Raw genomic sequence first — 26,410 nt, 5'->3', positions numbered from 1 at the left:
AGCCAACATGGCCCAAAGTGGTAAGTAACTTTTCGTGATTTGTTGCATTCTTTTGAAGTTTTACTAACATTGTGCCAGTTTTATACTTTCAGGGACTCGGACGAGGAACAACGATGGAGGAGCAAGGTCGACCAACAGAGGAAGATGAGATGACGAGTCCATTTCCCATCTCTATACAGCAGCCAACATGCTCCAAAGTGGTAAGTAACTTTTCGTGATTTGTTGCATTCTTTTGAAGTTTTACTAACATTGTGCCAGTTTTATACTTTCAGGGACTCGGAAGAGGAACAACGATGGAGGAGCAAGGTCGACCAACAGAGGAAGACGAGATGACGAGTCCATTTCCCATCTCTATACAGCAGCCAACATGGCCCAAAGTGGTAAGTAACTTTTCATGATTTGTTGCATTCTTTTGAAGTTTTACTAACATTGTGCCAGTTTTATACTTTCAGGGACTCGGAAGAGGAACAACGATGGAGGAGCAAGGTCGACCAACAGAGGAAGACGAGATGACGAGTCCATTTCCCATCTCTATACAGCAGCCAACATGGCCCAAAGTGGTAAGTAACTTTTCGTGATTTGTTGCATTCTTTTGAAGTTTTACTAACATTGTGCCAGTTTTATACTTTCAGGGACTCGGACGAGGAACAACGATGGAGGAGCAAGGTCGACCAACAGAGGAAGACGAGATGACGAGTCCATTTCCCATCTCTATACAGCAGCCAACATGGCCCAAAGTGGTAAGTAACTTTTCGTGATTTGTTGCATTCTTTTGAAGTTTTACTAACATTGTGCCAGTTTTATACTTTCAGGGACACGGAAGAGGAACAACGATGGAGGAGCAGGGTCGACCAACAGAGGAAGACGAGATGACGAGTCCATTTCCCATCTGGCCCAAAGTGGTAAGTAACATTTGTTGCAGCCAACATGGCCCAAAGTGGTAAGTAACTTTTCGTGATTTGTTGCATTCTTTTGAAGTTTTACTAACATTGTGCCAGTTTTGTACTTTCAGGGACTCGGACGAGGAACAACGATGGAGGAGCAGGGTCGACCAACAGAGGAAGACGAGATGACGAGTCCATTTCCCATCTCTATACAGCAGCCAACATGGCCCAAAGTGGTAAGTAACTTTTCGTGATTTGTTGCATTCTTTTGAAGTTTTACTAACATTGTGCCAGTTTTATACTTTCAGGGACTGGGAAGAGAAACAACGATGGAGGAGCAGGGTCGACCAACAGAGGAAGACGAGATGACGAGTCCATTTCCCATCTCTATACAGCAGCCAACATGGCCCAAAGTGGTAAGTAACTTTTCGTGATTTGTTGCATTCTTTTGAAGTTTTACTAACATTGTGCCTGTTTTATACTTTCAGGGACTCGGAAGAGGAACAACGATGGAGGAGCAAGGTCGACCAACAGAGGAAGACGAGATGACGAGTCCATTTCCCATCTCTATGCAGCAACCAATATGGCTCAAGGTTGTAAGTAACAAATTGATTATTCAAATGAAGTTTGTCATTTGTTAGGGAATGTGAGTGATTCTCCTTTGATGTGTTTGTTGTCTCTTTTTAAGCCGAAGAAATTTGAGGCTGACCAGGATCCTAAGTGAAGAGCAGTCCCTCTCCCATTTAACAGCGTTCATGAGCAGAAAGTGCGGTAAGATTCATACTTGACCTCTGAGCACCTTTTCCCAATATTATAGCTTTCCAATTGATGTTGGCTTTTTCAGGCTTTGACCTCTTGAGTTTGAATTGACAGGAAGCAGAGATAGCCACCTCTGAAGGTCAGTCTGGAGTTTTTTCTGCTGCATTCAGAAAGTATGGGGTGTATAGTAGTTGTAAGTAGCGTTACAAAGGTGTTTCTTAGTCTTAGGTTTAGTTTGTATCGTATTTCCGGTAGGTGCAGTTGTGTTGTAGTTTGAGTTAGTAAGTAGGCTTTAGTTGATAGTTAGACAGCTTAGAGGAGTGTAGGTTATTATTGTAATTAAGGTATTTGTTAGTTAGTGCATGATTAGTGCTTGTGGTGGATAGGTTTGCATGATTAACACCCTAACAAGCAGGGTTCTCCATGAGCCGTTTTACTGTGTTGGTCCTGACACAGAAAAATGTTCTCCGACACAGTAAAGATTCAAATTTTATCTGTGCGACACATTAAAAATTTTGCTGACACAGTAAGATCTGTGATAATAAAAAAAAATTGAAACATACAAATTCTCTCTATCTGAAACATAATTGATCAAACAATTCTACCGTCTTTCAATTCTATACGATATCTAGATCACTTAATTATGCTTTCACCTTGCATAATCATGAAGGAACAAAGACAAAAAATTGGATTTCAAACTTCCATGTAACGCTTAATTGGTACTAGTAGTTGCAATTAAAGTACATTGTATTATTTTTAAAAATATATTTAAATGTCTTTTCTTTAGAGCCATGGCTCTAGAATTATGTTTGCAATGTAAATCAAACATAACACTGTACCAAAATCATTTACTTGATGTAAATAAATAGTTTTCAATTTTCAAGGAACTTTTAAAAGTATTTTACTATTCTGAAGTCTCTTTTTTTGTAATTCCTTAATTCGATCAATAAAATTGACAAAAAAATTATGACAAATTTGCTTTAAAAAATTGTAAGTAGTTCAACTTTATAGACAAGAATTTATTCTGCATTTCACAACATGTGCTAATATGTTCGACCATACTATTTTTGTAACGAATTGGTGATTTTTTTTTTTTAAATTGTGTGCATGTATTCTTAAGTAATTATAATGAATAGTGAATCAGTTGCAAATTTGATCTCTAAAAAACCGTGAAATTTTAGTGCTTTGCGTAAACTCTGCAACACAGTAAATTTTCAAACAATGGAGAACCCTGAACAAGTAACAAGCTACTAAAACTACTAACGTCTGCTAAATGTTGTGTGACGCGTCTAGTGTGTTGGTGTTAGTGTCTGTGTGCTTGTCACCTCTCGCTTTCAGCCATCACCGCTGGCTAGCAGCAATGCGAAAAGGGAAGAAATTCTAATGACTTCCCCTGCCAGTACATAGCCTCTCCACAACAAGTCCTATGCGATGCCTCCACGTGGAAGCAGACGGATACTGGGTATCATTTTGTCCCAGGCTAAGTTCGCAAGGACGCACGGGAAGATGAGTCTCAAAAGCATTGGTAAACATCTCATATAGGATCTCTCCTGATCACAAACCCAATTTAGTAGTAGAATCAATTGATATAAGTGCTGGTTTTTAAAAGAAGTGAACCTTTGTTCATTTTATGTCTTTGTCATCTTTTTAGCTCACCTGAGCCAAAGGCTAAAGTGAGCTTTTCTGATCACATTTTGTCCGTCGTCTGTCCGTCCGTCCATCTGTAAACTTTTCACATTTTCGACTTCTTCTCAAGAACCAGCGGGCCAATTTTGACCAAACATGGTACCAAGCATTCTTGAGTGAATGGGAATTTAAATTGTTAAAATGAAGGGCCAAGTCCCCTCACAAGGGTAGAGATAATCAAGAAAAGACAAAACTAGGGTGGGGTCATTAAAAAATCTTCTCGAGAACCACTGGGCCAGAAAAGCTGAAACTTCTGTGGAAGCATCCTGGGGTAGTGTAGATTCTAAATTGTTCAAATCATGACCCCCGGCGGTTGGGCTGGGCCACAATGGGGAATCAAATTTTTACATAGAAATATATAGAAAAAATCTTTGAAAATCCTTTGCTCAAGAACCACTGGGCCAGAAAAGCTGAAACTTGTGTGGAAGCATCCTGGGGTAGTGTAGATTCTAAATTGTTCAAATCATGACCACGGGGGATAGGGCTGGGCCACAATGGGGAATCAAAGTTTTACATAGAAATTTATAGGAAAAATCTTTGAAAATCTTCTTAAGAGCCAGAAAAGCTGAAACTTATGTGGAAGCATCCTGGGGTAGTGTAGATTTCAAATTGTCTAAATTTTGATCAGTGGGGTAGGGTGGGGTCACAATATGTGTTACAAGGGGGAAATCTGGTAAAGAACAGAATGGTCAAAGCTTCTCAGGTGAGCGATGTGGCCCATGGGCCTCTTGTTTGTAAAATTTCACATTTTCATCTTTGGTCAAATTCAACGAAACTTGGCAAAGAGTATCCTTGGATAAATGCCATTATGGGATTTAAGTTTATTCAAATGAAGGCCCACTCCCTCTTCAAATGGAAGATTACTACAAATAAGAGAAAATAAGAGAAAAATTAAGGACATCTTTTAAAAATCTTCTTTTCAAGAACCACTGAGACAGGAAAGAGACACTTATGTGGCATCATCCTCAGGTAGTGTAGATTCAAAATTAGTCAAATCAAGACCCCATGTTGGTGTCAGAATAGGGGATCAAAAATATATATAATACTGTAGATTCCTTATTTTTCGCGAGTAATTATCGCGAATAGGCTTTTCACTGTCAAATCACAAGAATAATAATTCGCAAATGCATGGTTGGTTAAGAGATTTTACATAGGTTTCAGCGCCATAAAGGCGAGTAATTTAATTTTGTGTGTGGTGCTTCTCACGAAATTACGCGAAAATTAATTCCATGCACATATTTAGGAATCTACAGTATGTAGGGATATACTTTTTTTTTCTCAAGCCACAATTAGTTATATTGATAGCAAATCATCCTTTTTGGTAGTGAAGATTTCATTTTGTTCAAATCATGTCTACCGGGAAAAGGTTTGGGCCACATTGGACAATCAAAGTTTTACATTGGATTATATTGGAAATATTTTTAGAAATCTTCTCAGAAACAAATATGTCATGACTGGTGATATGTATACGGTAGCATCTTCATGTAGTGTAGATTTAAGTTTGTTCAAATCATGACTCCCAGGTGTAGGGCAGGGCCCCAATGGTGGATCAAAATGGACGGAATACTGTAAATCACTTTTTATTCACGAGAACTTTTTTTCACATTATTACGCGAGATGGTATGGTCGCAAAAATTTGATTCTCGTGTATAATATAATTCCTTAAGATTATATAGAGCAATGACCACAATTTTGAAAATTTTGTCTCGCTAATGAAGAGTCATTGACTATCTCGCGAAAATAAGGTGTCGCGAAAATTAAGTGATTTACAGTATATATAGGAAACGTCTTCTCAATAATACCAAAGCCATATATAGTCATATTGAAATGGAAGCATCCTTAGGTAGTGTAGATTCAAATTTGTCCAGATCTTGATTCCAGGGGGCAGGGAGGGGCATCAATGGGGATAAAATTTTAACAAAGGAATATATAGGAAAAAATTTTATGTTCAAGAACAGCTAAGCCATTGTTATTGATATGAAAATGTCTCCAGGTAGTTATTCAAGCCCCCTTCTCCTTTTCCTAAATTTTATTCTTTTCAATACTGGACTAATTTGTCATTTATTAGCCAATATGCTTAGGTGAGCATATTGCCCATTGGCCACTAGTTTATTTTAGAAATCTTCTCACTTGGTATGAAGTGCAAGTGATCCTCTTTTGGTGTCTGTTAATTTTTATCTTTTTAAGAGGAATACTTTTAAGGCTGAACAGGATCCTGAAGTGAGGAGGACTCCCTCTCTCATTGAACTGCATACAGCAGCAGAAAGCAGGGTAAGATTCAGATTTTACTTCTTGTATCTTTGCTTGCCTATTGATGTTGGCTGTACCAAGCTTTAACATCTGGACCTTCAATTGACAGATTTCAGTTCCCCTTTGATTCAGAAGAGGAACAACAATGGAGGACCAAGGTCATTAATATAAGAAGAGTCTATTCCTGTCTGTGTTTTGCAGGTATTATGTTTCAAAAGTGGTAAGCAACAAGCTGCTTTTTACTGAAGCTTCTCACTTGGTATGAAGTGCAAGTGTTTCCCCTTTTATGTCTCTGTTTTATCTTTTTAAGCAGAAGAAAGTTAAGACTGACCAGAAATTCTAAGTGAGGAAGAGTCCCTTTTCCATTCCGCTGCAGCCATGAGGAGAATACTCGTAAGAATCAGAGTTTACTTCTTTTTCACCTATGGAACTTCATCATGACCCACTTTAACAGGCAGGAGTCTTACAAGTATTTTTTAGTTAATTATTTCTGACATATCTTTGTCCTCCCTACTCTAAAGTAACTATGCTTTCCTCTCCTTGCCCCAATATTCCACCTTATTCCTAGCTATCATAACCTTATTGTCTTTATTTGCTTTTTGATTTTCAAGCTAATAATGTTGTAATAATTATGTTCATTTGAATTTCTGTGATTATTACATTGCTTTGTATTATTGCTTATCTTCTCTCCATCAAGTATTTTCAAGGAATTTGACAAGGGAAGAGGACCAGTGCTGACCAAGTGAAGAAAAAGAAGAGTCTATTGCCAAGCTTTGTACAGCAGCCAATATCTGATTAAGGAGTGGGTAAAAAGATTTATTTTTTGCAATTTACAAATTTTCTTTATACACTTATCAAATCAAAGGTCCAGGGGGATTTACTTCTGCTGCACAACAGCAAGACTTATTGCAATAACAATAGGGCATCCCGAGGATGTGTTGTTTCAAATTACGTTACATCATGATCCCTTTGGACTAGGATTAGTAAAAAAAATATGAATGAAGAATTTTTCTTTTGATGACAAAGTCAAGGTGACTCAGGTGAACATTTTGGCACAAGGTATTTTTGTTCATGTTTTTTTCATTATCAAGTAGAAGATGAGACTGATCTCAATCAGTTAACAAGAATGTGGAAAGTAAGGACTTACTACTGTCTAACCTAAACATTGATGGTTAGTCAGATCAGATGCATCTAAAGCTCTAGACCTTGCATTATTTGAATTAGAGGAGATTTTTGACTCTCTCATTGCTTGGATTCTTAGTGTCTTTTTGTTAATAGGCAGGCAGTTATGCTGGCATTGATCCTGTTTCCAAAAGCAGATCAACATGATTCCTCAAGACTCCAAAGAGATCAACTATGGGACCTGAAAATAAAGGTAAGACACATGTACAAGCTCTGCAAAATCCTTCTATTCTGTAAAAATATGTTAGCTATTTTTCATTTATTAAGATTTTATTAATATTTATGTTGAGTCCTTGTGATTTCTTTTTTTACAGGCAGACTGCCATCAATTTCATGTTTCTTTGATAGCAGACAAATATGCTTCAACAATAGTGCAGAGAGTAATTTAAGGTTTGGACTGCAAGTGATGGACACACTAAATAACTCAACTCAAAGAATTCAATGGATAGTGCTGAGTACATTATTATATATCTACAAAGTGATGGGCACACTAAATAGCTTAACTGACAGAATTCAATGGACCATGCTGAGTACATTGTTATCTACAAAGTGATGGACACACTAAGTAGCTTAACTCACAGAATCCAATGGACAGAGTTGAGTATGTACTAATATCTACAAAGTGATGGACACAGTAAACAGCTTAATTCTCAGGATTCAGTGTACCATGCTGAGTACATAACTCATTAAGGATAACTCATATGACATCCACAGCAGATCACTCAAAGTTGTGTTACTACATTATTGTACAACTTTTCATATACTACGTTATTTTTTTCTGAATGTTTTTTTTTTTGTATCTGTATATTATATTTTTTAATTTAAAAAAGTTAAAGATTGGATTTTTAAGCAAAAATATCAAGAGAGGTAAATCAGTGCTTGTCTGAATATCTAAGCTTAAGAGAAAGGGAGGTAATTTTTTTTATTGTGAATCCTTGTCCAGAGCATATGCTTTCTCCCCTTGGTCCAATGTGGCTAATACTTCTCTCACAGAGTGCCACTGGTCAATGGATGTGTAGTGACCTTGAACAAAGTTTCTAGGCCAAGAGTCAAGGTTAAAACCCCTTTCAGCTACTTTACATTTTTATGTTCATTGCTGAAAGTGGGACCCTTTGAGATGGCCACCATCTCAATGATATCTAATTTTAGTTTGAAAATTGCTAGAAAAGATAAAGTGATCTCATTGTAACATTATTATTTTTTAGTGTTTTAGATTATAAATAAATATAACAATATGCAAAATCTAAATTCTTTTATATTTTCTCTCCTTTGATTTACATAGCAGGCCTTGCAGTTTTTAGCTCATATGAGATTTTCTGATCACCTGTTGTCCGTCGTCCATCCGTCTGACTGTCCATTCATCTGTAAACTTTTCACATTTTCAGCTTATTCTTGAGAACCATTGGGCCAATTTTGACCAAACTTAGTACAAAACATCCTTGGGTAGTGGGAGTTTAAATTATAAAAATAAAGTCCCCTTCCGAGGGGAAATTGTCAAGAATATACAAAAATAGGGTGGGGTCATAAAAAAATCTTCTCAAGAACCACTGGGCCAGAAAAGCTAAACTTCTGTGGAAGCATCCTGGGGTAGTGTTACTAGTGTAGATTCTAAATTGCTTGGATCATGACCCCTGGGGATTGGGAAAGGTCAAGATAGGTATTAGGGGGAAATCTGTTTAATAACATAATGGCCAAAGTTACTCAGGTGAGTGATGTGGCCCATGGGCTTCTTGCTTATCTAATTTAGTTTTATCTTTGTATGCAACACTTTTTCCTTCTTTTAGTTGTTACTGAGGTTCTAAGTAATTTAAAGTTTTTTATGAAATATTTTTCCTTGTCAAGTTCTATAAGCATGTTCTACTTCATACACAAGTAGTATATGAAGATTTTCTAGATGTTTCATATTTTTTCAATTTTTCTTGAAAAGCATAACTGATGTACATGTAATTGTAAAAACTGTGTTTGTCCCTTGTGATACATGATTAATTTATGTCAGTTTGAATTTATCATATATATTAAAATACACTATTATACAGTCTGTTTGTCATGGAATTAAACTTGTTGAGTTTTTATTCCACCTCTATAATTGAAGATTTGGGGGCATATTTTGATAAACTGTCTGTCTGTTTATGTGTCTCCAAATTTACTAATTTTTACTACCCATGGCCATTCCTTTTGAACTTTTTTTAACCTTTAACTTTGACCTACTTTGGTAAAACAAAATGATGTGAATGATTAGTGCTAGGGCTTTCATATTTCAATTGTATATTCCTTGTAATGAAACTTCTCTTTTTACCCCAAACAAAGAAAGTTTTAGGGATATATAGGAATCACATTGTCTGTGAATGTAATTTTGTCTAGGCTCTAACTTTGATATATGGAAACATTGGAAGCTTATACTTGTTATAGAGCTTGCTTGTAATGACCCGACAGTGAGTCCTGATCTGACACAAGGTCATTCCTGCAAGTTCAAGGTCACTGGCCTATATTATTAAAGTATGAAATTTTTGTCTGGCTCATAACTTTGTAGAAAGAATCACTGGAAGCTCAAACCTGGTACAGGGATTGTTTATGACCCAAAAATGTGTCATGATCCTATCCAGTCATTCCATTTAGTTCAAGGTTACTAGTAGAAAAAAGGTATGACATAACTTGACTTTGTAATGGAGAGTCAGTGGAAGCTCATACTCGGTACAGATATTGCTTATGATCAAAGAATATGCCTTGACCTTTATCCAAGGTCATTTTGGCGATTTCAAGGTCACTGGTAGAAAAAAGAAAAAAAATGTCTCGGCTAAAACTTTATTTGGAAAAGAATTGGTACAGGTATTGTTTTTGAAATAAGGAAAGTTCTTATTTTAATCCAGTGTCAATGCAGAAAGTTCAAAGTTACAGGCAGAATAGTGTAAAATTATTTTTTTAAGACTTTAACTTAACAATGTAGAAATACTAGGAGCTTGTACTTGATACAAAGATTGCTCATTGGAACCTGACACAGGTACTGTTTATGAACCTAAGGAGTGTCATGACTTTAATTCGAAGTCAAATAGCAAGTGAAAGGTTGGTGGTATAAGAATTAAAAATTATGACAAGCCTTTATTATCTGATGGAGAAATATCTGTACGTATGCACGATGATTCACTTAAAGTTTACTAATGATCAAAGTATATGTGAATTTTGACTAGTCTCTTTTTGGCAAGAAATTGAAATGAAATGGCAAATTGAAAAAAAAAATTCATTTTGGACCAATCCCGATCAAAATAAAACCATAATGAATAAAATAACAATTTATTGCCTTCTTTATTGTCCCCCGCTTTATCGAAAGCGAGGGGACATTAAATCTCATTCGTCTGTCTGTCCGTCACAAAAACTTTAACCTTGCCCATTATTTTTGATTTAGTGGAGCTATGACTTTCATATTTCACTTGTGTGTCCCTTGTGAGAAGACCTTTCTTTGGGTACCACCATATTTGACCTTTTGACCTAGACCTTGGAGTTTGACCCACTTTTACACAAAAAATCCAAACTTTTACTTTGGCCATATCTTTTGAATAGTAGAAACTAGGAATTTCATATTTCACATATGCATTTTTTGTGTCAAGGCCTTTCATTGGATACCAACAATTTTGACCTTTTAACCTTGACCTTAGAGACCTATGAAAAAACTTTTACCTTGACCATAACTTTTGAACGGAAAGGGCTAGGGCTATCGTACGTCACTTATGTAATCCTTGTGAAAAGACCTTTCATTGGATACCAAGAACTTTGACCCTTTGACCTTGACCATGGAGATTGACCTAATTTTCAAAAACTTTGACCATGGCCACAACTTTTGAACGGTAGATACTACATGTAGGACTTCATATTTTTGCACATATTTATTTTTTGTGGCAAGGCCTTTCATTGGATACCAACCATTCTGACATTTTGACTTTGACCTTGGAGATTTCCGTACTTTTGAAAAAAAAGTTTAACCTTGACCATAACATTTGAACGGTAAGGGCTAAGGCTTTCGTACTTCACATATGTAATTCTTATGAGAAGACCTTTCATTGGATACCAAGAACTTTGACCCTTTGACCTTGACCTTGGAGATTGGCTTATTTTTCCAAAACTTTTACCTTGGCCATAACTATTGAACGGTTAAGGCTAGGGTTTTCATCCTTCACATATGTATTACTTGTGACCTTTTTAAAGAAATCAACAACTCAGATCCTTTCACCTTGGAGATTGACCTACCTTTCAAAAATGTATCCTTGGCCATAACTTTCTTTTGAACAGGGGGCTGGGATTTTGTATTTCACAATCGTATTTCTTGTCTGAAAACCCTACTTTGGGTAATATCAAATATATTTCATTTGAATTAAGAAATGTTAAATCTTTGTTATGTTGCCATACGAGGTCATCTGTGTTTCACAATTTGACACATCTTGTTCCTTATATTGAGAAGAGATAGGACTTTCATATTTGACATATATTTGCATTACCTGTGACAAGATATTTCCGAGCATGCTATGAATTCTCACCCCTTGACCTTGACCTTCACAATTGACCTTATTTTTAAAAAAAAATCAACTTCAGTGATAATTTCTAAATAAATGACATATGATAGGGTGTTCATATTAGACACAATGTGTCATAAAAAATGACATCTCATCCACAAAGACACTGAAAGCGGGGGACCACAATTCTTTGAATTTGCTTGTTTATCTACATTTTAGTGAGAGGACTTCAGGGATTCAGTGTTTTGTATTAAAACGTCGTTTCTTGAATCCCCCACCCTCTGGATCAAAATAAAATTGCAAATAAACATGTCACCACCAAAAAATCTTTTCGAGAACCACTGTGACAGAAGAGATAAGGTATGGGAAATTTTATGACTGTTTAGATTCAAATTTGTTCAAACCATTACCCCCAGGGGAAAGGTAGAGTCATAAACAAATAATAAAATCTTTAAAAATGTTGTTTTCCGTAGATCTATCAAGAAAATCTGGGTTCAAATGCTGGTTCGGTCTTGAGGAGTATTTCCAACGCCACTTGATTTCACCTTACAAATCCTGGAACAATGCCAACTGTCTCAAACAAGTTCTGCCAACGAAACGCATGTCACACATCCATGTTTGATGACCCTGGTAATATCTTGGTAGCTGAGTGATAGTAGTGAAAGGCGAGATTACGGCGCCTTTCCATTACTGGAACATTAATTTTGGCTAAGAGAAGGAAAACTCCAACAGAAAACCACTGGCACTCCAAGTCCAGAGGGTTTCTGCATGGCATAGCACAAGGGAGAATAAAAATCTTCATGATTACGGAAACCCAAAATACACTGAACACTCAACGGAAGGTTAGCCCTCTAACTGTGATAATGTTAATTCAGAGGACAACATGACACAGGTGGAAAGCCAGTTGGAAGTCCACAGGCCGAAGTCACTTTGCACAACTAAAGACAACATATATATAAGGAACTGAAATGTAAGAGCCTTGTATATTAAAGGGAAAATACCCAGATAGAAGAGGAGTTGTATATATATAGTCTGGATATACTAGGGCTAAGTGAAGCCCTAAGAATGAAAAAAAACTACATTGCAGAGTGGTAAAATAATGCTTTACTCATGACGAGAGGATGGATTGCAACAAGAAGTAGGAATAATGTTGACAAAGAAAGAAGTCATTGACGGAATGGAAACCTACAAGTGAGCCATTGATATTGGCAAGATTCTAGACACTGACTTTAAAAATAAGCCTGATAGTAGTATACTTACAACAAATGAAACATTGAAGAACAAAGGAAGCATTCATGGAACAATTATAGGAAGTCATTAAAGACATTCCCAAACATGATATACTAGAGTAGTATTGCTCATTATTAGAAATTTCGATGTAAAGGTTGGCAACAACAGCAAAGGCCATGGAACTGCAATGGGGGAACAAGGAATAGGAGATCGAAATGAAAACGGAGAACGACTATTGGAAACGCGCGAGCTTAATAACGTTGTCATTGCAGGAACAGTATTTCCCCCATAAACCAAGTCATAAGATATCCTGGATCTCACCTGATAGAAAGATCGAAAGCCAAATTGATCATGTGCTTATGTCAAAACAACACAGAACATCCATCTCAGATACAAGGGCAATGAGAGGAGCTGATGCAATCAGTGATCATGAACAGGTACGGAGTAAGATCAGAATTAAATCGAAGAAAGAAACAATCATGGCAAAATGCAGATACATGTAAAAAGAAGTCGGATGTCTAAAAACTACAACGGCTAGAGAAAAGGAAATCGTGCACGTTGGAACTGATTCCAAGTGCTAGAAAAATATCTGGAAAAATATGATAAAAGGTCACAAAGAATCATCAGATAGCAATCTTGGAGTAAAAAAAAAGCGACAAAAGCCTTTGAAAAGCAGAGACTCTTGGAAGGTGATAGAGTAAAGATTGGAAAGGTTAAAAGAAGCTTAAGAAATAAATAGTCATAACAAGACATAGAGGTAAAATGCATCATGAGGAATGACAGGAGAAATTGGACAGAAGGCAACATAACGGAAGCAGAAAGAGCAGTATGTAATGGACACATGCAAACAGTGTATTAGATAACTAGAGTACTAGGTAATCAGAAGAAAGGCATGTCAACAGCAAGATCCCGAGCAGTCAAAACGAAAGAAAGAAAAGGTGGAAAGAGCACTTTTAAGAAATATTAAACCGTCCACAATCTGAAGATCCATTAAACGGTGAAAGCGGAGAACAAATAGTAGAGATGGATACAAGCCGTATACAGAAAGAACAAAACATCAAGGCTTTAAAGAAACTAAAGAATCGAAAATCTGGAGGAGTTGATGGGATAACAACTGAGATGTTAAAAGCAGACACAGAGACAACAGCAAGATATTTGGAAAATCTCTTCACAACAATTTGAAAATAAGAAACCATACCATCGGTTGGAGTAAATATAAGGCCTGATAGTCAAAAGGTGATTGATCAATATGTGATAACTATATAGGTATAACACTTTTGTCTGTGCCAAGCAAATTATTCTCAAGGATATGGTTGGAGTGAAAAAGAGCTGTATGTGCTACAGTGGTTAAAGTTTCTTCAAATCATGACGTCCTGGAATAGGGTGGAGCCACAGTAGGTAATATAGGTTTTATTTAGGAATACGAAGGGGAAAAAAAATCAAAATGTCTATTCAAGAAGAGTAAAAATGTCTGAAGAATCGTAAAGCATCCTTTACTATTATAGATTGAAGTTTGTTTAAATCATTGACAGCCCTTCCCCCCATCCCAGAAAAAGGGTTGGGTCACAAGTTTCACATAGAAGTACTGTACATGTATTCATTTATGGAGAAAGTTAAGGAAAAGAGCATTGAATCCATGTTTTCTTGAAGGAAAATGAGAGACCCATGGATCTTCAGAGTGACTAAATCATTTGTTTAAGCACGATCAATAAACAAATGTTAAACAAGAGGCCGAGGGGCCACAGCGCTCACCTGAGCAATTGGCTAGGAAATAGCACATATCAGATCAGAACTGAAAGTTTACTGAGGTGGAGGGGGGAATGGGGCTTGAATTTTAACCCCTCATGATTTGAACAAACTAGAATCTACACTACCTGGGATTCATGATTTCAACAAACTAGAATCTATATATCACTACCTGAGGATGATTCCACATAAATATCACTAATCATGGATTTTTTAGAAGTACTTGAAAAGAAGATTTTAAAAGGTATCCCTATATATCCCTATGTAAAACTTGGGTCGGCCATTTTGGCCCCACCCTAGCCCCGGGGGCCATGATTTGAACAAACTTGAATCTACACTACATGTGGATGATTCCACATGAGTTTCATCTTTCCTGTTCCAGTGGTACTTGAGAAGAAGATTTTTAAAGATTTTCCTATATATTCCTATGTAAAACTTGGGTCGGCCATTTTGGCCCCACCCTAGCCCCGGGGGTCATGATTTGAACAAACTTGAATCTACACTACCTGAGGATGATTCCACATGAGTTTCATCTTTCCTGGCCCAGTGGTTCTTGAGAAGAAGATTTTTTAATAATGCCATTAATTTTTCTCTAATTCATAATTATCTCCCCTTGGAAAAGGGCGTGGCCCTTCATTTGACCAAACTTGAATCCCCTTTACCCAAGGATACTTTGTAGCAAGTTTGGTTGAAATTGGCTCAGTGGTTCTTGAGAAGAAGATGAAAATGTAAAAAGTTTACGACAATGACGACGACGACGACAACGACAACGACTACGACAACGACAGACAACGGACAAATTTTGATCAGAAAAGCTCACTTGAGCCTTCGGCTCAGGTGAGCTAAAAATGAGAGATTACATTGTTTGCGTAATGCCACATGTACAAATAAGTTCCTCGGATAATCCATAAAGAAAACAGAATGCGATTGATAATTTTATTGTCAATACGTGTACATGTATATAACACGATACTGCAGTATGATAAAAAAGAATTCATAAACGTCATCGACGTATTTCATCACCAATTTTTACCGACATCAAATAAAATCTGTCCTGACTCTCTCTTCAAATTCCAACACTATTTGAAGCAAAGCCAACCGACGCATGTTCCAAGAATCACGAATCCAAATTAATCAAAGGCTTTCGGGTAAGCCCTGAAATAGAAGAATAAAAGCATTTTAGTATTAGGACAATATATTGCTCAGACAAAAATACACATTTTGTTGAATGTCGAGAAATAAAAAATTGTGAGTCTAGCTACCAAAGGCATATATACTTTTTCAGGGTTTGAACAGCAAATCTCCGGACTCCTTTTCAGTGAGCGTCCCAGGCACTGGACAGTCGAGTTACTTCCTTCATGCTGATCATTCTGTGTCTGCTTCTGACCAAATCAGGCAAAGGTTTACCTGACGTTTCCGGGAACAGCAAGCATACACATCCGACTAACGACATCACAACAGCATAACAAATATATGGATAAGAAAAGTGGACTTTCTAAAATATGATAAAAATACACTGTTATTTCTTTAACGTGCATGCATGAATATTTTGAAGGGAAAACAATATTAATGACAAATCTGAAAAGCAAACACCTGCAAGTGGACCTTACTTACATGGAAGAACTCGATATATAAAAACCGCCCAACACACAGACCTACAATACCCGAGGAAAGACCAACGGCGAAACCCATGCATCTGCAACAAAGCAAAATATCTTGGTTACTTCTTCGGATGGTATCATGAACCGTTTTACATCGTATTTAAACAAACATTTTCTCGAACACATTTTCTACTCACCTTATTGAGGTTGGGTACACTTCCAGAGTGACCAATGATATGAGAACAACTGTTGACGTCACACCGAGCTTTCCAAATATGGTTATCCCTAAAGTCATATCAATGTTTGTGTTCATGGTTTTTATGATGTGTGTGACAAGGATGCAACACAGTGTGAAGCCGCTAGACACTGAATAAAGGAACAAGCACCATCGACGCCCAATGCTGGAAAAAAGTCAAGTAAGAGGATTGGACTCAAATAAATTGTCATAGCTAATTAAAAACTTGAAACAGATTGAAATTGATGACTGCGATTTTATGTTTAGACAACAAATAAAACCAAATAAAAAAATAATAATAATAAGATTATTAATTTAAATAATATTTTTCAGCAAACTTAAGGTTTACATTTTAATTTGTTTTGATGATTAGCATCTGGAGATTTTTTTCTCTCGGTTTATTTATTTTCCACATTCTAAATGAAATAATATAAACATTGCTCAATCTCGAGTCAAAATACACAGTTCATTAAAGGATCAAGTTATGTCATAATAAACAACATGTGTTCGAGAGAGAAAATTATCTTTTCAATCCCACCTGAAAGCTATATACTACAAGTCTTTGGAAAAGAATATGTCAGAAATTACCCTACAATGCTAGACTATTTCTTTGAAGTTTAGCAATTCGATAGTCAGCATTTTTTCTAATGCAGAAAGAAGTCAATATTTGTATGTATATGAAGAATAAACTCGTCCAATAATAATTTGCAACAAAAAGCAAACGATTCGAATTATTCTAATGAATGTCACTATATGATATTACGAATTTTGACAAAAAGCTCCCGACGTTAATTAGATTTATCACATTTTTCATCTCCGAAGTTTCTTCTCCTATTGAATAAGTAAATTTATTGTGCTGCAAGCTTGAGTTTTTTCGTAGTTTTACATTCGTTTGGGGACCCGTGTTACTTGTTTGGGCGACAAGTCAAACCCTTTGACAGATGCCAGCACGGAGGATTCAATTTAACTCCTGCCAGCGAAGAGTAATTAAAAAATAGATAATGTTTGAACCAAAAGACTCAATGCCTCAAGCTGCCCAGCTTTTACTTTCCTTCCCCTTCACGGATTTTTGTTCTATATGCAAGCACAGATCAATTACAAAAATCATAACAGGGTTCATTGGCCTGTAAGAAAATGTGTCAGTGACGTACAAGATAAAAAAACCTTTCGATATGCATGTAGATGATATACAAGTAAGTCTGGAAATGCTAATGGGATTTCTATTTTCCTTCAATACTAAAAATTATAGAACTCTGAAAGGTATTGTAATGAAAAAAATACGTCCACAAATTTCCAAAAACATAAATGGTGCTTTTGTTTAGAAATGTGAAACCTAGGTCACCGCGTTCAAACCACCTTTCAGCAACAAGAACCCAAATCATCATGTACATAGAAACTAAAAATTGGTATAAAATGGTAAAAATGCGCACTTACCATCTTGTGATAATAATGGTTGTATAAACAAGGGTAAGGTCTAACAGATACACGAGGACCGTGTCCAGGTATACATTATCAGACATCCTTCCGGCCATCCTCTCATAGAGACAACGATAGACGGCACAACTAGACATCCTGAAAAAAAAGAAGGGAAAACAACTAAACAACCCGTAAGAAGAAAACGAAGGACAACTAAAAAACCTGAAAAAAGAAAACGAAGAACAACTAAACAACCTACAAAACAAAGCTACAAAACAAAGGAAAACTTAACAACATTATAAAGAAAATGAAAAAAAAAAATTAAACAACCTGTGAAAGAAAACATACAACAAATAAACAACCAGTAGAAAAAACAAAGAACAATTATACAACCAGCAAAAGGAAACGGAAAACGACTGTACAACCTTCAAAAGAAAAAAGGCAAAGGAGAACTAAACAACCTTCAAAAATAAAAAGGAGACTATACAACCAAACAAAGGGAAAAGGATGTAAAAAAATATATAAGCAATCTGCAAAGGAACAATTAAATAATCTGTAAGAGGAAAATTGCCGAAAGAACAATTAAACAACTTGCTAAAAAAGCGGAGGTAGAACAACTACAATACCTGCAAAAGAAAAAAGAGACAGAACAACTAAACAACCTGGAAAAGCAGAGGTAGAACAACTGAACAAAATGCTAAAGAAAGCGTAAAAACACAGTTTAACAACCTGCAAAATGAAGTGCAGACAGAATTGAAGAAACTGCAAAAGACATACAGAACAACTAGACAACTAAAACCACTGCAAAAGGAAACGTAAAAATCACAACTAACAACATGTAAAATGAAGCGGATACGGTACAAATTAATAACCTGTAAATGGAAACGTAAAAATCACAACTAAACAACCTCTAAAAACGAAGCAAAGAACTGAAACAAATATTGTTAAAGTATGTTGCCAGTACTCCTTGTATATTGCTCCGTATTTTCAAATATGAACAAGAGGCTCAAAAGCTTAAACAATATCACTTCAGTAATACACCTCTATTAATTATCATCAAAGACCCTGTCTTAGGGGAACAGATCAGAAGCACAACCATGCAAATATGCTCAAAATCAGAAAATTTCAAATAATCAATGCTTTTAATTACAGTTGTAAATGGTGAAGAGAGCTCAACTTTAAAACCAGAGCCTCTGACCCAAGAGGGGATGAATTTCATTATTGATTTGAAGCACATTGTTCATCGTAAATTTGCACTTGGTAGTAATTTGTCATCAAGTGTGCAGAATTGCAGAAGGAGTGTAGAAAATTGTTTTAATTAAATTATTAAGGTCTTTGGGTATATAATAACTAATGTCAAAACTAATGCTGGTATACCAGATCGATTTTCTTTAAATCAAAGTTTCCTCAGATATTAGACTTCCACTTTTTACAAGTTCTATATATTTCTACCCTACTGAGTATGTAGATAGTGAAATCAAAAGCTGAAAATGTCTTTTTCTTTCTCGGTGTTTATATTACCTAAAACAACATCAAAGACGTCAGAGAAAGCATGCTATCTATCTATTTATCTAATTGGCGTAATAAAACGTTAAATCTAAGTAAATACATGCAGGTGCAATCATCATTTTATTTTGCCCCAAATCTTTAAAGCCATACCATACAAACACCAGAACAATGGTTGTTTTCATCCTCTCTCTTGTGTGAAGTAGGTCGAAGAAAGTTCTGGGACGTTTAACCATAGCATTAAGGACGGCAAGTTTGGCTCTATCATAGAGCTGAGTGAAATCCGGAAGTGACGTTGCATTCACTGAAATCATTTCCCTAATGGATGCCTCGGCTTTGGAAAAGATTTCTCTGCATGTATACCATCTGAAACTCTCTGGATATATACTGTAAATGCAAGAAATTAATTATCATTAAAATAAAAAAACACTCAGACATATCTTTCAGTACACGTCTAGTAATTATGATTGTCATTTATTGCTAGACATATTCGAAATTTTTGTCCCTTTTTAATGTAAACGGAATAAATTGAATCAAATTTATAATGCGTCATACTAGTAGTTAGTTGTACATATGTACGTCACTGTGGAAAATAGAGCAATGTTAAAAGGCGTTTGTATATCAGTATGCTTTTTGCTTACATTCTTTAATGTAAGCAAATACATTTAATCAAAGGTAAGGATTCATAATCACTTATCCAAAAATGATTAAAAAAATATTTGTTCAAGATTAGATATAGATAAAAACCATTGCTACGGAGTGGTCTCAAAATTGAAAAGATCTGAAAATTAACTCTTTGGAATGCATAGTCTTCCTTTCCTCGACAATTACGGGCCTCATTACGATACTGAAATTGCAGCACTCACTCTGTGCCTAAAGGTTACTTTACTGAATTGCAAAACCTTTGTAGTGTCATGACAGACTCTAACATTTAACATACAAAAGTAACTGCATTACCTTATCAATATTCTTTTTTAGTACTAATTAAATAAAATTTCTATCCCTACCCACAAAATTGCTAACCATTGCATGCAATGAGACGATGAAACAGCAAAACATTTATTCCCTGTACTTTTCCGCATTCTTATCGGTAGGTTAATGTGCACCTAGGAATCAAAGAAACGACATCTTTATGCTATGCTAGCACCGACAAATTGAATTTGCCTACTTATAGTTTACATGATCGTAAACATCATGTGTATCTATACTTAATCTCAGTCATTGGGTCAAACACGATACATCGCCAATGCTCCTTCTTAACTCGCAACTGTTCTTTCTTATCAAGATCAACAGAGCTCAGTTTATGTTGTACACGTGCTAGCTGTCGCGATCGGCTGCTCTTAAAGCTATATCTTCACCTTATCATCTCATGAACGAGTTGTAGTACTCACAAATATGTACCAATTGACAGAAGGGATGTGGAAGACGTTACAATTCCCAGCCAACGCCAGTGACGGGTGATTAGTCCCTCAAATATCAGAAGCGGTATGCCTACTGCCCATGCGCAAATGCATACGCACAATTCCCGCCAATTCTGACCCACGTGCTCAATCATTTGGACACAGCTGGGTATGATAACACCTCCTATAATATATGCATGAAGTGTCTATTATGAGATAATAAAATAAGTAGCAGGAACAATGATAATTGTATGTTGTCTTCATTGTCTGGGTTCATGATAATCCGTGTATCAAGACAACTAAACAAATCTTCAAATGTTTCGATTTAATTTAATTTAAAAAAAAATCATTCTAGATTTTAACTAACCTGCGAATACTCCAACTAGTCCCCGCATGCACATGAACAAAATCCAGTCGTCAACTATACAGACCGCTCCCTGGGAAAGACTCATCAAGGTGAGATTGACAAACAGAACTTGTTTCCGTCCTATCAAGTCCGATAAAAATCCACTTATTACTGAACCGATTATAATTCCACAGCCCTGGCACAACCAAATATAACTAAATGTGGCAGGAGAGGTCTCTTCGTTCATCCACTATTAAAACATAATAAAAGTGTTCATTACACTATAGTTTAAAATCTTGATTGATTGATTGTTGTTTAACGTTCTTTTCGAGAATTTTTCACTCATTGGAGTCGCCACCACTTGCCAGTTGATAGCTACAATTTGTTTTATCTATACTCAGCACTCAGTGTCAGTGAGCAGTGAACTTTTTAATACCAGAACCTACTGCAACACGGAACCTCGGTTTATATGGTCTCACCCGAAGGACCGATCTCCACGTCCCAAATCGTGATTCGAACCCGCGACTTAAGGATAAACTCCTTACTCCACTCTAGAGCAGAAGCTCTCACCGCTGCACAACGGAGGCGACCTAAAATCTTGAAAACTGGATGATTGATTGATTGATTATATGTTGTTCAACGCCCCTCTCGAGAATTTTTCTCTCATATGGAGACGCGACCACTTGCCGTTGGAGAGCTACAAAATTTGTCCTATACTCGACACTCAGGGCCATTGAGCAGTGAGGGATCTTTTTCGTGCCAGCACCTACTGCGACACGGGCCCTCGGTTTATACGATTTCATCCGAAGGACCGGTCTCCTCGTCCAACAGTGGGATTCGAACCCGCAACGTACGGATTGACTCCTTACTTCGCGACTCTAGAGCAGACGCTCTAACCATTGCGTCACGGTGGCGACAGGGATAAGAAAAAATGTCATCTTGAAATTTCTGCTACTGGACGAATTTTGATAAGTTAAAAGCTTGTTATTTCCTCGCAACGGAGTTGGAGAGGGTATTCAACGCAATCGTGTATTTGTGTGTTTGTGGGGCATGTCCTGTGCGAAACGGAAGTGACGCCATTTGCATCAGGATCGATATCGAATGCATTTGGCAAACCTCGGCTGATTCCGTGGACTTCATCAAACAGGTACGAATCGGCCGAGGTGTACCGAGCGTATCGAATGCTGCCTTGACTTATAGAAGTGTTCTTTACGAGGGGATGTTCCCCTTTGCGGTGCTCGTTTGAAATTTAACACTTCAATAAAGTGTTTCACACACAAGAAATCGCATATTTAAAAGAAAAATGATAGAGTTCCCTTTCTGATACTTAAACATAAAATGCTTAAATGCGAATTTATAATTCAACCTAGGGCAAGCATTGTAAGACACATTTTAAAAAAGTTTTCAAATACAAGTATATCAGATGACATAATCATATATTACCGACCAGAGACATTGAAATCGAAGGTTTAGTAATAAAAATGACGCAAATATCACATTGTTTCTGAACCATTTAATGCAGCATAAACTGTCGAACAAGAGGAATTAAAATCTGTCGATTTGAACCATACTAGCCACAGTGTTTTTGACAGGCTTGGTAGAGTCGATATTGAAGCGTAAGCAAAAGACGTCCCTAAAGAATTTACCCTCTTCTTTCTCGGATTTGCATCTACTAGTCTCAGTTTTTTAAAAAGTAATTGTACACTTTAAGTCATATAACCAAAGATGCTAAAATAAATACAGATAATTACCTGTTAGCAAAATCTGACGTATTTTTAAAAAAGATTTTTGCAGTTAGCTTGAATTTAATGTTTTGGACCGGTTTGATTCTTGGGATGACACTGTCCTTTTTTGGAGATTACTTTTTCTCCATTTGAGAATTACGTTCTACATTTATAATTTAACATTTTACCATTTTTTGTCTAGTTACTATAATTATATTTCCTGAATTATTTGATTTTTTTTTCAGAATGATGGAATATAATGTACATAAAAGAAAGTCTCGTCTACTATCAATTGAAATACATTGTGACATGTCACATGCAGTTTTTATTTTTCTCCTTGTACGTTGTATTTGATTTGGTTTGATTGCTGGCTGCACAGTTTTTGCCTAACATGATTGAAAGAGGGCGATGCGACGAGTATGCTTTCAAATAATTCCTTGTACTTTCAAACATCCCATTCCAGACCTCTCCCCTTTATCATAGAAAAAACATAATAAAACTGCCAAAAATACTATTGTTAGAAAATACATTTATCATTTCCTTTGTTTTTGACGGTTTGTTAGGGATCCAAAGAAAATGTCTTATAAAACTGCCATACAGATTTTAGACTTTCTGTCTGTTCCTAATGATGCTGATTTGAGACGTTCTGGTTTGTTTGCAGAGCTCTGCAAGTATATATACAGTGGTCATATTAAAGTAATTAGTGTTTGATGTTTGCAAAACCAACAAGAGATGTTTATTCAGCGAATATATATGAGTGTAGGTTTCTCATTTATTCTTCTCCTCAGTAATCTTCTGTCAGTACATGTTTGTATATTATGCTTTGCAACCCACGAAGTCAAATTACTTTGTTAATGTACAATAGAGGAAAAGAACTAAAATGCACAGATTTAATACAATATTTATAAAATACATCTTTCACAAAATTAAGGAAAATATGAACAAATAACACAAGCTGGTAAGAGGAATGCAGTTGACAACCTTTCTGAAAATAGACGTATGTCAGTAATTATGGCGCACATACCTTTGAACTATGGGGAAATTTTTGACACATGTAAAAGGGCTACACCAGCTGGGATTGATGCTAATGTGTGAAGAATAAAGATGCAAGTAATTAACATAGTTTTTGTAGTAATGGCTTACTTTTGTGAACTCAAATATTCATGCAAAAAAACCTAAATATATGAATGTCAAAATGGAAATTAGTATAAGTTGTTTATTTTATTCTAAAATGGTTGACCAAATATCGCAATCTGGTTTTAATAGCAAAGCTGTTGTACAACAGATAAGTTTCGCATGTAGGGGCGAAGGTGCATTAAATAAGAACTCGATTGAGTAAAAATGCGAGGGGCACAACACGAGACATTGAGGATAAAAAATAAGTGGGATCATCAAGGCAAGGTTGATGCTACATGTAGCCATAAATGAATAAGAACGCTCATCGCTGTCGCCTGCTTACTGGCTTGTTTTCCTCGCTTTTGTTCCCGCGCGTTGTCACCCGCGCAATGAATCTCATTCACTTATAATTGGCTCTCGATTTCTCGCGTGAACGGTAGCACATCTGGACTCCCCTGAGTTGATGCCGCCAATCCTCTCAATAAGTATGAGGAGATCAAGGAGTGACCTTATCAGTGAGTAATCCCTATATAACAATGCATCATAAATTCTAGCTTTAATCTGAACTCACAGTTAATTAAGTCCTTATTGTGTTGTTTATTTTAAATCTATCATTGAAATTTTTTACAATATCTACCCACAAGGCAAGAAAAAGTACGATTCAACATATGCAACAGCCTACATTGTCGAAGGCCATAAAAACTAGACAAATCCAATTTTTACTCTCCTCTATTTCCCTAACGAGATCAAAATTGTTTTTTGTTTAAGCTGAATGACAATTCATCTGGTCTGTGTTTTGTCTGATTTGACGCCAACTATTTTATTAACTCCACTTATTAGATCTTTAGTCAACATTCAGCCTTACGCGTTGGTGTTTAGGTTTTTCTGTAAATTCGTTTACTCCTTGTATGAAAATCTCTTAATTTGCCAAGGGACTTCGAATTGATGTTATTACTGTTCCCCGTTCGAGGGGTAAATAGTTTCATTTTTTTTAAATTGCAAATCTTGTCGAGGGATCTAAGGTGAATGCACTTTCGAAAACTATTTTTGCTATAATGTCATCTTAGCTGGATTCATATCTTTGTATCGTTTTGACAGAATTTTAACACTTTAAACAAGTAAATTTATCATGTTTATGGGATTTCTTAATATTAAATCTGAAGTAAGTAAATTAAGTTTACTTTGAAGAAAAAAATATATGAATTTAAAAATGGATTAAAAAGACATTTATCTGTGAAAGTTGTTGTAAATTAATGTATCAATACTTGAGAATTTACCATTGGCACCGTCCATTGGTTGTACCATTCTCCGTCGCATGATCTCATTGTTGCCGCTATGAACGCAGAGGAGTTAGTTCCGTTGTCATTTTGTTGTAAATAGACACATTTACTGTTCTTGACATTCATATATACAAAATCCATATACAAAATCACAGTCGTCACAAAAGTTTGGACCAAAGACGTCACAAAGAAAAGACGTTTTTGAAAATAACCAAACGGTCTTATTTGAGAAAGAATTTCCTCAAATACAGCCGCACTCGCATCATTTTTCATCTTCGATCATCCAAAGGAATAATTTGAATTTCCCAAACACCATACTGTTTCGTTATGTGAGTCTCTGTCGAGGTATCGTTTCCCCATTGATGAATCACATCGGCGTTACCTCACTGCTACATAACCGCTCCTCATCCCTGCCAATTCCAATCAGAAATACAATGCCCAATAATTAAACGGAGAGCTTAGCGGATGTTTTGATACAGGTCACGAACTGTATCGCCACCGACGTTGTTGCAGGTAGTATTTGAACTTTCACGGCGTTATTAAGTATCATAATTCTTGGTCAAGAAATAAAGAACCTACTTGAAATTCCAATAAAATGGAAAGATGAGGAAGTTTTTGAATTCGTATAAATTTTTGGTCTTCCTTAATATTGAATAAATTCTTCACAAATCCCTTGGAATCAAATATTCATTGAAAATCCTTGCGTATCAAAATGTCTCCAAGGGAAATCGATGGTACTTCTTATTAAAGACCATACGTTGTGAATGAATGGACTGGCTGAGATGCGGACCACGAAGTTCATGCAACTGTCAAACCTCTGCGTGCTCCTAATGATAATGGGGAACCGCGCTCGTATTCACGTTTAACCTTTCATTAATGAAATCAGTGGATACCAACATGTTCGCATGTGTGGAAAATATGCATAAAATAACTGAACATACGGTATAAGCTGTTGCAGTGGTCAGGTGGTCGCCATGACATTAGGCGCTGACGTCATTTCCTAAGTGGAATGGCGTCCATAAAAAAGTTTGAGAAGCGCTCTTCGTAAATCAATGTCATTGATACGAAAACCAAAGAATAGAACAGGAAATTATTCTTTATTGTAGAACGTTTCAGAAATGATATGTTTCTATTTCATTTGGTGAAATTACTGTTATTGGAGATATGTATAACCGTTAGTGCAATTTATGCTATCCACGTTTGCGCTGTGCAGCCAAACAAAGAAATAATTTCGTATAAAGTTTGAATTTATTGTTTGCCGATTGTGCCATCAGTAAGTGGCGTAATAATAATTGTGCTTTCTGTCAAAGCTCAGAGGGAACTATTTTATTCATTATTCACTGCCGTGTAGATTTATTTATTGTTCCGTTAAGAGAGTCCGTACTTGGTCATCAACTCCCCAGATTAATAAGATATGGTAACATAATGCAGGGTATGCACAAAGTGTAAACTTTAACTGATAATTAACTCCCTATACTGAGCTAAAATCTAAAATGTATGACATTATAATCGCCAAAAAATTCGTTCTTTTCAATCATATTTTTTTT

At 36.2% G+C, this 26,410-nt stretch overlaps 1 protein-coding gene and 1 long non-coding RNA gene across 10 annotated transcripts; one reads left to right on the top strand and one right to left on the bottom strand.

Annotated features, from left to right (window-relative positions):
- Positions 1 to 1,602: 1,602 nt before the first annotated feature.
- On the top strand, positions 1,603 to 8,797 carry LOC134273920 (uncharacterized). Of its 9 annotated transcripts, none has more exons than XR_009993519.1 (8): positions 1,603 to 1,655; positions 1,729 to 1,782; positions 5,517 to 5,600; positions 5,689 to 5,780; positions 5,890 to 5,972; positions 6,277 to 6,381; positions 6,858 to 6,954; positions 7,076 to 8,797. It is a non-coding gene; the product is annotated as an uncharacterized LOC134273920 (long non-coding RNA). The 9 variants fall into 9 exon arrangements; XR_009993520.1 differs by having other exon boundaries at positions 1,641 to 1,655; positions 1,758 to 1,782; XR_009993521.1 differs by having other exon boundaries at positions 1,641 to 1,655; positions 1,758 to 1,836.
- Positions 8,798 to 15,196: 6,399 nt separating this feature from the next.
- LOC134273228 (solute carrier family 22 member 2-like) lies at positions 15,197 to 25,663 on the bottom strand. Its single transcript, XM_062755426.1, has 9 exons — positions 24,861 to 25,663; positions 20,765 to 20,993; positions 20,389 to 20,581; positions 19,151 to 19,384; positions 17,510 to 17,647; positions 16,038 to 16,241; positions 15,854 to 15,935; positions 15,517 to 15,734; positions 15,197 to 15,394 (listed from the first exon to the last, which is right to left on the bottom strand). The coding sequence occupies exons 1-8, from the start codon at positions 25,134 to 25,136 to the stop codon at positions 15,555 to 15,557; spliced, it is 1,536 nt and encodes a 511-aa protein (XP_062611410.1). The 5' UTR covers positions 25,137 to 25,663; the 3' UTR covers positions 15,197 to 15,394; positions 15,517 to 15,554.
- Between the last annotated feature and the right edge of the window lie 747 nt (positions 25,664 to 26,410).

Source organism: Saccostrea cucullata, unplaced genomic scaffold, assembly GCF_032062105.1.
Source record: "Saccostrea cucullata isolate Sc308-1 unplaced genomic scaffold, CSIRO_AGI_Scuc_v1 ctg31, whole genome shotgun sequence".
NCBI lineage: Eukaryota > Metazoa > Mollusca > Bivalvia > Ostreida > Ostreidae > Saccostrea > Saccostrea cuccullata.
The sequence above is the reverse complement of the archived record's forward strand: the minus strand, read 5'-3'. Positions and strand labels throughout refer to the sequence as shown.

What these genes read in the sequence shown, in the direction of transcription:
- LOC134273228 (XM_062755426.1), bottom strand. Translation starts at nt 25,136, where the DNA reads ATGAAAAATGATGCGAGTGCGGCTGTATTTGAGGAAATTCTTTCTCAA. An exon ending in ACCAATGGACGGTGCCAATG is followed by an intron (nt 20,994 to 24,860) that starts GTAAATTCTCAA and finishes ATGTTTTAATAG; the next exon opens with TGGATGAACGAAGAGACCTC. An exon ending in TATATATCGAGTTCTTCCAT is followed by an intron (nt 15,735 to 15,853) that starts GTAAGTAAGGTC and finishes ATCATATTTTAG; the next exon opens with AAAGTCCACTTTTCTTATCC.